The 13,144-nt window shown below is 42.6% G+C and overlaps 1 protein-coding gene across 1 annotated transcript in view; it reads right to left on the bottom strand.

Annotated features, from left to right (window-relative positions):
* Window positions 1–13,144, bottom strand: part of kcnh3 (potassium voltage-gated channel, subfamily H (eag-related), member 3) — a gene marked incomplete at both ends in the record, with an annotated part of 148,162 nt that overhangs the window by 29,209 nt on the left and 105,809 nt on the right. Inside the window, 4 exons of the mRNA XM_080478226.1 lie at window positions 5,329–5,530; window positions 7,587–7,744; window positions 10,162–10,420; window positions 12,872–13,011. Of these exons, the coding sequence (XP_080334352.1) occupies window positions 5,329–5,530; window positions 7,587–7,744; window positions 10,162–10,420; window positions 12,872–13,011 (759 nt within the window). The remainder of the gene's footprint in view (window positions 1–5,328; window positions 5,531–7,586; window positions 7,745–10,161; window positions 10,421–12,871; window positions 13,012–13,144) is intronic.

Genomic DNA, 13,144 nt, shown 5'->3' with positions numbered 1-13,144 from the left:
AAACAAGCCAGGGAGAAAGAGGACAGACTTCCTGACTTCTGCGGCGTCATTCCAGGTATGGGAACGATTATTACTTTTGGAAAACCATTAGAAAGTGAATTTTGCATAGTATGACCATTTTAAATGATTTATTACACATTTTGTTTTAATTTACTCTTTGCTTGATTCTAATCAGCCACTAAAAGAGAGGATAAGAATAAACCAGCATGTCCACGTGCCAGTTGATCTCGTGTTCTGTACGTTTGCTCATTTTCACTACGTTGACTAATTCAGGTCAGGAGTTATTATCCAGGTATGAAACGACCTTGGAACAAATGAAAATCTTTAATTCTTAGTTTAATGCCAAAGCAGTAGCTCCCTCTTGTCTCGTGCCAACGCCATTTAAATACTCAAACATCCCCGTTCAGTTGTACGATTCACTGCTTGACCCGCCAACCATAAATAAATTAGATGAACTTGAATTCGTAACGTGAGCATCATGATTCTTTACAGCACTTCCATATATTAAAGCCCCTTGAATCATGCATCGTCTGTGTATGCATGTTTTCTTAATGCCTTTGCTAGTGATCTGTGAATCTCTGACGTTGTTTACACCGAGTCATAGCTGGATCAGAACAATCTGACCTCGGGCCTGCAAATTCATAATCAACATAAAAATGAAATCCGATCTGTGAAGCATCCTAACTAAAGAAGATGATGCAGTATTTATTGTGCTCGGAAGATATTTCTCTCCTCTGCTGCGGCTTAACGTCACACTGGCTGGACGACGACGACGACCCTGATTTACATTGAGCAGATACATATACTGGATGGAGCCTACTAGATTCTTTCTTTCTGTCTGACGGTGAACCCAAGTGAAGAAGAAGAAGAAGAAGAAGAAGAAGAAGAAGAAGAAGAAGGTTATTAGGGACAGAACAGCTGCTGGTAAGAGAGAGAGAGGGAAACAGTCATCAGGGATGGGAAACAATGTAGAGAGATAGAATCAGCAGATTTCGTTAATGCAACTTTATGGATGCAAACTGCCGTTAAACCCAAAAGAATAATAATAAGAAGAGCCTGCAGGATTTGTCCTGTTGATATCTGTTGTTGTGAACACAAAATAATTTTCTGATCCCAAAAGAAGAGTAGATGAGTGGCTTTTCTTGTGAAATTCTGTCTTAAAGTCTTTTTGTTCTCAATGACCCTCTGAAAGAATCTAATTGAAAAGTTTCAAGCCCTTTCAAGACAGGAAGACCCCCGCTTTGATCAAAACCTTCACCAACATAAAAAAGTGGGGATGCGTGAATACCGATGCCGGTATCGGGTCCGATACTACACGGATGACATCGTCCATCAGCAACGTCATCAGCAGGTAGACGAGAGATGACGAGTGATGTTCGCGTTGTCGAGATTCTTTAATATTAATGAGAATGACACATTATGTTCTGCCGAAGAATCAAGAGGAGGTGAAAGCTCCAGTATTTCATACAACTTAATCTCCAGAGACAATTGGACCAGAAGACCAATGTTGCTCAGTAGCTTAACTGCTCAGTGGATTGGGAGGATTTTACGCTGAGCTGTGGTACATGCTACAAGCTACATACTAAAGAAATTCACACACCAGTGATGCTGTAGTAAATATACTGGAGACTTATACGCCCTATACACCTCATGGCTTAAGCACTCATATTGGTGCTCGGTTTTGGTAAGTAGCTAAGGTTCGTACCCGTCTTTTAAGAAAGTGGTATCGGTGCATCGCAATGCAAAATCAGAAAACCTTCACCGGGTACCATGGTTACTTTCCTCAACGGGATTTGCAAAACACTCACTGAAATCTCATGAAAACATGAATATAAAAGCGTTGACTGCTTGATCAGCCCCTCCTTCTCAAATAGAATTCAACGCCGCATCCTGAGCAGCAGTCAAATTGCAGATCCTAGAACCCTCCGGAGGCTCAAAGGCCCTGGATCCATGCTTCAAATGCATCCTTTAAAAACCCCGTCTTTGCCAATTCTATGCAGTGTCCATATCAATACATTTCCCTCCGTCTGGTCCAGAAAGCTGTGCTCCAGTACGTTGCAGCCCCAGCTGTGCGGAGGGGCCATGGGGACGGCGGCGAGTCCACTGCCCCTTGAATTATTGATATCCCTGCAAACAAGAACTGCACATGCAACCAGTACGAGCCAGCTGAGTGACAGAGAGAGTAACCCGACGTACTGTATCTGCATGCTGATATCAGACCTCCATTGTGACTCGCAGCGGGTGTCACCTGGAGGACAGACTGCAGACTGGATCTTCCCTTCGGTCCGTCTGAATAGTCAACTGAGGGGCTGCTGACAAGAATCGACCCCAAGTGTTAGTGTCCGTCTGCCATTGTGTAGACAATGACAGGCAGTCTGGTCCAACACAGAGGGAGGATTATATATTCTGCTGTGAGGGCGAAAGCCTCGAAAACAGCATCATTTTATTCATTTTTTTGGCTCGGGCAGTGATTCCCAACGCGTGGCCCGCAGTCCGCTTTTGGGCCCTGAAGTTGCAGAAAGAAGTAACTTACAGCAAATTCATAAAAATAGCTTTCAAAAAGTTCCCAAAACACAATGAAAGTTTTGCAATATCACTTTAAATTGTGTAAAATGGCCACGGCCCAAGGGTACCAATAAAGTATGATTAGTTTGAATTTAGCGCCGCAGTCACTATTTTTTCTATGCTTCATCAATATAATGATTTATAGCTTTTAAATGTCGTTGCGCTGGCATGGAGACATAATTGTGTTGCATCAACCTGTCGCCATGTTTGTCCTGAATCTATAAAGGTGCAGGGATTCACTTTGCAGAGAAAAACGAGAGCTCAGTCAGTAAAAATGTGACACAAGCAAAACGGCAACACTTGTTTTTGCTACTGGTTTTCTGCTAAATGGATCAGAGCGCGCGTTGAGCTGACTTCTGTTGATTGCCACGAAAGTGCTCACAGTAAATTGAAAATGGACCTTTTCGACCAACAATGGACCGGTGTGAAAGGATTGTGGTTTGATCTGTGACTAGGGTCACGGATCAGCAGCTCAACTCCATAATACACCGGACTGCAACACTTGATTATATATTTATATATGTACGTACAGATAAGAGAACCATAGTTCAAATGATACTGTCAAATATACAGATACAGGTTTGTGAATAGATATATAGAGTTCTATCAACCACTGTACATATTTACATATCATGTGAATAAGTATGAGAATAAACTAAATATACAGATACACACATATTATATAGATAAATATGAATATATATAGACTATACAATAGAAGTATACACATTATATAGTGGGTGTGCCTGTGTAGAAGTAAAGTCCTTTCAAAGGACACATTAAATAAATGAGTTTCAAAAAGGTTTACTCTGTATACCCTACATTACAGTTTTGGTTTTGCAATAAATCTCCATCGATCCATCTTCAGTAGGAAACCTTAGGAAGGTGTCAATGTTCTTATGTTTATTTGGTTAGTAATGCAGAAGTATAAAGTGTATTTTACTGCATAATAGTCTCGATGTGCTTTACGTGATCCGTCACATTCACTCACACACTCACATGGCGTGTTGCTCACACACACACCACAGTCTCTGGCCCAAGGGCAAATGTTCACATTGACTTTTAAAATGAGTCACACATGCAATGCTTGGATTAGAATGAGGCAGAAAAAAAAAATTGATCTGTGCCCCAGGTGACAGTAAAAATGAATAAAACCTGCTCCTTTGCCCTTGAAAAGTGCCCGTGTGTCTTTACATGTTAATCAGCCAGTAAGCCAGGATCTCATCCCAGACTCCTGACTGCTATTACCTCAACAAAGCTGGGGTTTGATCATCAGAATCTCTCATGCGGGAAAATCAAAGCACACGGGAGGCATTCAAAAGTGCATTTTCCCCTTTATTGTGTTTGTACAACTGGCTCTGCTCAGGTTACTTCTGCATTATACTGGACGTGTCTTTCAAGCACGATGAGGTCGCTGAATGTGTTTTTTTAGGTTATCATATTTCTGTGTCATCGCAGCTGAAGTGGATCCGCAGCCTGATAACATCTCATCCCATTTGCATTCGGGAAACCCTGCAATTATTTCCTGAGGACGGAGTCGGCAGTGTAATTTGGAAGAGCGTGATTATCTTTTCTAACTGCAATGTGATGCTCCACTTAAACACACTGAGAAACTGCACTGCACTGTCGCCGCTAGAAACACTGAAAATGGGCATTAAAGCTGCTTCTGGGGCACATTTCCCAATGCTCACACTCCGAAGATTAAATTTAGATCTGATGAGAACAAAATTTACTGTAAAGGGAAACCGTTGGGTTTCTTTTTTTTTTTTTTTTCACAAGATAAGCATATTGAATCTCACCGTTAAAACTAAAAGGATTAAGAAAAAAAAAACTGTGAAACACAGTTGATGTATTTAGAAACAAATATCACCTGCTGGTTGACAAAGGCTTGCGGTATTTGTGATTTCTTAATGTTTAAAGGTACAGTACGCAATATTTATAGCAAGAGTTTAGAGCAAGAGTTTAGAGCAGGGGTGTCAAACATGACATGACATGACAAAACCAGCCAGCAAGAGGCTCCAGTCCACACTTAAAATAAAACATATCTAACAATTTTTTTGGGGGAGTAGTGACACAACACTGAGACTCTGGAATTTGTAATAACACCCACAATGCAACAGAGAAGTTTTTTGGGGGGGACATTTCATTGTATTTTGCACCAGGAATGATCATTAAAGTTGCTTTAGGTTGAGAATATATGGTCTTAGTCTGTGAAAATATACACATTATCATCACGTATACTCTCTAGCACAACAAAGAAAAACTTTAAAGTTGAAATCTAAAGGTTATTCTGGCACTATTTTACCGGTCCGGCCCACTCGAGATGAAACGACTGTATGTGGCCCCTGAACTGAAATGTGTTTGACACTCCTGGTTTAGAGTGGGCTACAGGGATATTTGTAGAAGGTATTGGTATTCATACCACATTTATTAAAGGTTTGCAAGAAGAAAAAAAACCCTGTGATAGTCTGTGCACACACGTTTTAAAACAGACCTACTGACAGAGGATCGTGTTTGACAGACGCACAAGATAGAGCTAATTGAATGGCTTGAATGAACTAAAGAAACGGCTCAAATTCAATTATCCAAATATAGTCTTAACATGAAAGAAGAAAGAAGGAGAAATGGTTCATCATTCAGCTCCAACCTTTTCATGTTCACTTGAATCTTGAGAGTACAAAGTCTCCCACTCCAGTTCGAAGTAATCAGCTGTATTGTGCTTGAATAACTCTCTGCGTGGATGAAAATAAAGTGCGCACTCACCGATATCCCAGGAGCCGGGGCTTTCGATCTCCCTGCGGCCGATGAAGTACCAGACGCAGGCCATCCAGTGGGCCAGCAGGGCAAACATGGACATGAGCAGGGTCAGGACCACGGCGCTGTACTGCGAGTAACGCTCCAGCTTCTGCAGCAGCCGCAGTAACCGTAGCAACCGGACCGTCTTCAGCAGGTGGACTCCGAAGTACTGCACAGGTACATGTGAATACAGTAGAAGTAGATTACTTACATGCACGTTTATGTAGACACATACATACATGTACACAAACATGCACTTGATCGTCTGTAAGGACAAAAGCATTGCTGCCACTTTTGTGCTGCAGTCTGTGTTGTGCAGTTTACTGAAAAACAGTAATTGATTACAGTGACTAGTTATATATATCAAATTATTTACTGAAAACAAAAGGTAAAAAGTTACTTGCTTTCTTCCTACGTACAGGACAGTTTCAAGTGAAAACGCATCATTTTGCATTTTAGTTTCAGAGTGAATCCCGATTTAGTGTTTTTTTTTTTTTTACTGTTTCAGCGTGCCGCTTGTGTTTTAAAAGCAATTCTTGTGCCGAAAGGCAATCTTTAGAACAAAAATTTAAACCGCTGAATGTTAAAAATGAAAAAAAGGGCAAAAATGATGGGGAATTTTTCCTAATCTAAAATTTTTTTTTCTAAACTATTTGATCTTTTTGTACCAAAGTGCAAAAGTCAGTTTGAATGTAAAAACGAATGTTTGTATTGGAAATGTTGGTATTTCTCAAATAAAAACGTTGGGAACCAGTGCCCCATGTCAACAATGGACGTTGCGATCTTGGTCACATTACCATCAAAGGTCGTGTCTGTAGCCTAGACGCTGCACGATTATTCATATTTCATATGCTGCTGTAGTTAAAGTTTACGTTCCCTCTGCTCTCTCCTGACCTCGTTATGTGACGTTATCCACACCTTTACTACCAAACTCCAGACGAAGTCAAATCATTATAAAACACCATGTCTCTGTTGACAAAACACTCCCTGAGTTCACCAAGCATCCTGAAAGCTGCATGGTAATGTGCAGGCCGCACTCGGCTCATTATTCTTCATCCATCGAGGGCGATCACATGACAATCTGCTGCACGGAATGAGTGGGGAGACGGACTGAGGGCTGTTGTGTTGCTCTGAGGTGGAAACAAACCTCTCCAGTAGCTCCAGCCCGAAACCCGCCCCTCTTAAATACCCCTCGGGTCATCACAGGAAGTCAATCCTGCCCTTGGAAATCACACTTTAGAACACATGTTCAATTAGGCCTTCACAGGAAGAAATTTAATAATTTAATTGATCTAATGTTTTTAATCAAATCTTAATCACAACTTGTGATTATTTTGATTATTATCCAATACTGTTAATTCAAATTAGGTCCTTACAATGAAGCTAAAAATCCATTTTGCACATATTTGTAGTAATTCACCTCCTGCATCGACGTCATGTGGGTCCCCAGATTAATGAAAAGTGGGGTTTGTGCGACAGCGTCACATTGGCTCCGCGCCATGTCTTTAGCTGACGAGCGCCGCTTCGGTTGAAATGTTCATCTAATATATTCACATGGGAACTCGTGACATTATGCATGCATTTCCCCTCCTTCTCCAAATTAGGTTAAAAAAAAAAACCCCGAAACAATTAAAGCTGCAAGCAGCCGTGGTCGAGACCGCCCAACCTGGCCCAACGGGGTCGGACCAATCATGGTCTTGTTCCCAGCAGGTGGCGCTATGCCTAACCATCTTATGGCTGTGATTAGATGTGGACTCTAATGCAACGTGTAAACTTTGAGCCCGAGTGAACAATGTTGAAGGTATTCACAGTATACTTCCTGTTTGATGGCGAATGTGGCGTCTGCACAAAGGCAAATCTTAAACTTCCTGTTGGATTTAAGTCACTGGTGTCAGTGTGGGACTTTTAAGTCTCGATGAGACGAACGAGTGACTTTTGGTTTGATCTCTCTACAACATTCCTAAGGGCCGCCGTGGTCATTGGTCATTTTAGTGATTGTTGTGGCACTAGAGAGCACAATTTGGCACATTGGGGGTAATTTTTTTTTTACATTTTATTATAGTCTGCCACAGTCCTGATGAGCGGGACAAATTTAGTGATTACAGATGCAATAGATTCCTGGCTCCTGGGAAGCCCTGCAAAGGGGGACTGACTTGTTGCGCGCTCTATCAACCTGACACACGTCGGTCGGCTGTCTACGCTGTCGACACAGGAAGGAGACTCACCACGCTGACGTTGAAAGCGTACAGCAGGTCGAAGGGCAGGGCGGCGATGAGGTCCACGAAGAGCCAAGTGGTGACGTAGTGGACGCAGATGGAGCGGGCGTCGTACACAACCTGGCCCGACGTGCTCACGAAGGTGGTCCGGAAGTTCAGCAAGATGTCTGCAGAGCACAGGGAGCAGAGGAGTCACCGGCCTTTCCCGCACGAGTGCCACTTTCACAGATACACTTCAGCAGAGACTTTGATCATTGCGAGGGCTGCGGAGGAAGCATGTCCTTCTGTCGGAGGGTCAAACTCTGAGCACACAATTTGATTGAAATGTATATTTCTATGGCAACAAATACAACACAGTTAGAGAGAAAAATCAACAATTCCCCAAGAGCAAGTAGAGGAGAAGGTGGGAAGGAAAAACTCCCCAACCTGGAGTCCACAGCCTTCTTGGGGATTCTCGATCGAGTTCGTCAATAGATCATTTGCAGAGACGCGTCAATGAATGGAAGCGCGCTGAAACTTTTGCGTCCGGTATCGTGTGCCGAGGAAACATGTTGATAATTGGCCCGTCGGTCAAAAGAAACAGGATGCGGACTGACAGGAGTCAGACGTTAAGCTGCAGGTGGTTTGTGTAATTTCATTGCAAAACTTTGTTGATGGACACGATTCACTCTTTTTCCATGAAGGCAAATTGTCTGTCGAGGAGCGCCCGGGCGAGTTTGCTGCAGTTTGGTGAACAAGACGGAGGTCGGAGGAGCTCTTTGTTTGCTCGGAAATGAGAATTAATCGTGCGCCAAGAATGGCTCATATCCTTTTATTGCTACATGCATCATTAAAGCATTGAACAAAACATTTAGGATGATTCACAAGCAGCTCAGATGAAGTCTTGATGGCTGACTTCCGATCAGTGGGAGTTGATGAAATAATGACGTTTCTCCACTCCAGACTTGTTGTTTGGAGCTTAAATTTTCACTTTCATCCTTTAAAGATGAAGGTTCTGATGTAAAGATCTGCGACAAACGGCACTAAACAAGACACTTATCATGTAAAATCACAGTGAGGCAACACATCAGGTTGAACTGTGTTGGAAGAACACAGAATTTTTCATTTCAACATTCTACAAACTCATTTCCAATAACAAATATCAAAATTAGTTTTATTCATACGGTAATGAGACAGCATATAGCATCCTCTTTAGCTCCCTTGTATTGGCTGCCTGATTTTTAAAATTTACGGATGTGCACCTTTATACATACAAGGTGATTTCTGTTTTAAATGATGGGCTTCTTTACCAGTCAATATCGGTCATGCAGTGTCTCTTTGCAGTTCTAAAAATCAGCTAAAAACCTGTTTAACATCAATGATCTTTTTCTTGTGTTATTTTAGGAGTTACTCCATTCATTGTGGTTAGTGTCATAATTTCTCTCAGTTTACAGATTTCATCTTCTCGGCCGGACTCGGACTTTCTGGCGGGCCGGTTCTGGCCTGCAGGCCGCATGTTTGACACCCCTGCTTTAAATGGTAGAAAAATAAAAATCCTAAAATCATGCATATCTTAAAAGACATGAAGGAGGGTTGTTGAGGCTGAGTTTCCCCCGTGTGTGTGTGTTTTGTGTTGGAGTATTAATTAATCACCGTGACGACAGGAGGAGGTCTGCGTTCCTGTTAAATTCATGTTTCTGCAGTTCTGTCAGTGGGACCATTATTATTCACTCATTATTCTAGATCAAGCCTCGTGGAGACAAACAGACTTGGAACTGGTCAAGAACAAAAACATCCTTCAAAGTCTCAATGACCAGGATTTATGTTATTATGTCAAAAGATGGGTCTAAAAACTCTGAAACAACGCACAAATCATCTACGAATGGGCACGCCATTTCCCAAGAGATCTGATTGGTCAGGAGGCGGAGCTTTGACCTCTTATCCAGGACGTAAACTGCTCCGGAGCAGGTTAGACATTCAGAGCAAGTTAACGCGGTGAAACCCAGAGTTAATCCTTGAAGTTATCTCGATAAGAGAAAGTCCAGCGTCGTCGTTGGACATTGGACTGTTGGAAAAACTCAAGGTGATACCTTCATGACGGTGTTTGGACTAGAAAAGGGAAAAATACAGATCAATCACATGTTTATCATCGTATATGAACCCATCAGAACACGCTTGGAGGTTCCTCTTTTTTAAAATTATCACCTAGTTATTGTCCAGGAGAGTCTGAAAAGTTTCCTATTGACAAATCTTGTAGTTTGGACTGACTGACTCAGATCAACATGGGTCACTTTCTCAGTTACGCTGCTGTAGGTTTAGACTGCTGGGAGCCTTTAACGCACTGAGCCTCTCTAACTTTCTCTCTCTCTCTCTCTCTCTCTCTCTCTCTCTCTCTCTCTCTCTCTCTCTCTCTCTCTCTCTCGGAGTCTTTACTCTCTCTACACCTTCCTGCAGGATCTCTGACAGCAGAACAGGAAGTTTGTGAGCTCCTGCCTCCGTCACGTCTGCAGAGAGCGGATTAACTCGCTGTCTGATGTCGACTTGTTTCTTTGTTGTTCTGCCTCTCTGCTCCATGCATTCGGAGGGATGTGTCATCAAGCCTCACCTAAGATGAAGAGGATCTCCACCAGGATGTCGCTGACGCTGGGCGGGCTCCGCAGGGCGCTGGTGGTGCCCTCGTCCCGCCCCCCCACCACGGTGAAGCACACGTTGTAGGGCACCGTGACGGCCACGTAGAAGGTGGCCAGCAGGATCAACCAGTCCCAGCCGGCCTTGAAGGTCCCGTAGTGGAGCAGGATGAAGCGGGACTTCTGGATGGCGGCGACTTTGTACTCGGGGATCGGAGGCTTCTCGCCGAACATGTTCTGAAAGGGACGAGAGTGAAAAACGGATGTCAATGTCACTTCATGGCAGCAGGTTTTTTATTCACGCACTGCAGCCTGGGCTATCTATGGGCCTGTTATCGCAGAAATAATACATGTTCATGGTAAAGTTGTGTGTTTGGCGTGCACACAGACTTGTTTCTTCAGATTTGTACGTCTGTGAGATTGGTTTGATACGTACATATCGAGGCGTTCTGCACATGACAACGTGTTTGAGTGAAAACGTTTTGGACATTGTTAACGGAGCTCGGAGACGATGAAAACGCAACCTTTTGAAACCAGCTCCCAAGGTGGAACATTTTGAAAATGCTCCATGTATGTGGAGGGGGGAAACTTTTTGAAAACACTTGTGACTTCAGGTAGAAATGGAAAACCTTCGTAGCATTTTGGGCGTCCGATTATACGATTACAGCGCACCGAGACACCAGAAACGTAACTTATTTTAAAATGCGACGGCTCTGTCTCAGTGGAAATGGGAAAACGCTACTTTTCTGAAACGCTGTTACTTACATGGTCAACAATTCAATCCTAAGGGAAGCAGTCTTGTAACACTACATGGCACTCTTGTCGAGGTAAGTCAATGTAAATGTAAACATATGCAGCTAATAGGACTCGGCTTGACAAAGACGAACCTGTAAGTCTACACTGAGGGCACGTGGCCCCTATACTTCTAATCTTGTCTCTATTCCAGCAGAAGAGCACAATTCACTTGTAAAAATGTGGACGTGAAGACGGGGGACATTTACGAGTCGTTGTAGGGATGCACACTCTAAACACATTCGCATGCAAACCTGCACAGATAGAAATATCATCACACAAATCAAGATACACACATGCAAGCAGCTCCTCGTGCATGTGCGAGTCATTTCACCACGACAAGAGCGCCGTACTCCTCCAGCTCCACAGAAAAGGCATTGAAGTGCACATTCGAGCCCTCTTACTGTACCGCATGTCAGGCTGAATCAGTGTGTCTGAAATCTCAGTAACATGATTACAATTCCCCCTCTTGATGTTAAAAACCCAGCCAGAAGAGAAACTGCGTCGCTCATTCTAAAGTGTGTTTTTCCCCCACTAAAGTTTAAACTAAAAGAGTTGGAAGGAAGAGATCAGAAAATGAGGTCACACACTTTTGGGAACAGTTTGTCTCTGCACTTTGTGGATACTTAAGAAAAATGGCAGCACCCGTTTCAGATAGATGATTAAGGATTCACAAATTTCACAAATATACTTTTTAATTTTTTTTCTCTCCAGTTGTTTTGACTTCAAAAAGCTTGAAAAATTTCTGATGGTAAGACTTTCACCTTCATAAAATTCACTTCTTTCAAAATGCTTACCTAACAAATATGTTAATGAAAAGGTCATGAAATTCATTGCACTTGGTTTTTTTTATTTTTTATTTTTTATATTAAAATAATGATCCCTAAAAATAGAAATCCGCTCACTTAGTGGACTGCAAACTGCAAAGGTCTGCATGTTTCTTTTTATTCTGCCGTCAGCTGAACGAACGAGGAGCCTTTTTACCCCAAAGTCAACTTTTCGTGTCCTTGGTACCATCTGTTCGCCCCCGGCGGCTGCGGCAGACCTGCAGCGGGGGTCACTGCACAAACACCGCCGAGCCAGATGACTCCAACTGCAGTTTATACGGTTATCATATTTAACACCATCAATTTCTTCGTCACACAGCCTGTAAAAATTACCCCAAAACATTTTTATTCAATCAAAGTTAGAATATTCGGTTCTTACAAAAAAAAAAAAAAAAAGTTTTATTTCTAATTTGAAGTCAAATTGGTTTAAATAAACAAACTTTAAAAAGGGTTTTCACTCCTGGAAACGGGGCCTCAAAGATTTATAACACTGGTTTCTACTCACCCTAAAGAAAATTAGATTTTTATATTTGTATCATTAGTGCATTAAAACTTTGTAAACCTCTTATAATCTTACCTTCATTGAAGCATTTCATGCTGACATTTGAATTTATTGGATGTTTTGATGATTGCATTGATCAGCTATGACATTAATATCATGTCAGACCTGACCCATTGATACTTTTTTGCTTATGCAATGTTTTTGTTGTTGTTGTTGTTGTTTTAAAATCTTGCACTATTTTCTTTCAGATGCTGTTTTATAGCGGGCATTCTCTGCGGACAACAGAGAGAGAATTTCATCGTAGAGTTTGGGACCCGGCCTCCATTCCCACATTCAAATCTGCACCTATTCAGATTAACCTATCCTGTTTGACCCCCCCCAACCCACCCACCCAATGTGATCCAGTCATTGTCAAATCCTTACATTTTGAGGATCGATAGAGAGAGAGAGAGAGAGAGAGAGAGAGCGAGAGAGCGAGAGAGAGAGAGGTGGTGACTGAACAAGTTGTGAAAACACTGCAGACACCCACGCAGGCTAAACAAGCAGATAAAAGGGTGAGAGACTCACGTTGTTGAGCTTCAGCTTGCTCTTGTCTTGTTTCTGCAGGTGTCCCGACAGGTGATAGAGCACGGCTCTGCTGCGGCGCCGGTTTGCGTTGAAGCCTGATGGGCGAGTTACCTGGTGCACCTCCAGACCCGTCTCCTCGTCTGTGGACCAGATGAAAAAAATCAATAAATAAATCGACACTGAGCCACAATCACGCTCGAAAAACCCAGAGGGTGAGACTGAAAACCTGGTGCTCTGCAGGTCTCGTGGAACAGAGACTCGCGTCGACCCCTG

Source organism: Lipophrys pholis, assembly GCF_963383615.2.
Source record: "Lipophrys pholis genome assembly, chromosome: 13".
NCBI classification, from domain to species: Eukaryota; Metazoa; Chordata; class Actinopteri; order Blenniiformes; family Blenniidae; genus Lipophrys; species Lipophrys pholis.
The sequence above is the reverse complement of the archived record's forward strand: the minus strand, read 5'-3'. Positions and strand labels throughout refer to the sequence as shown.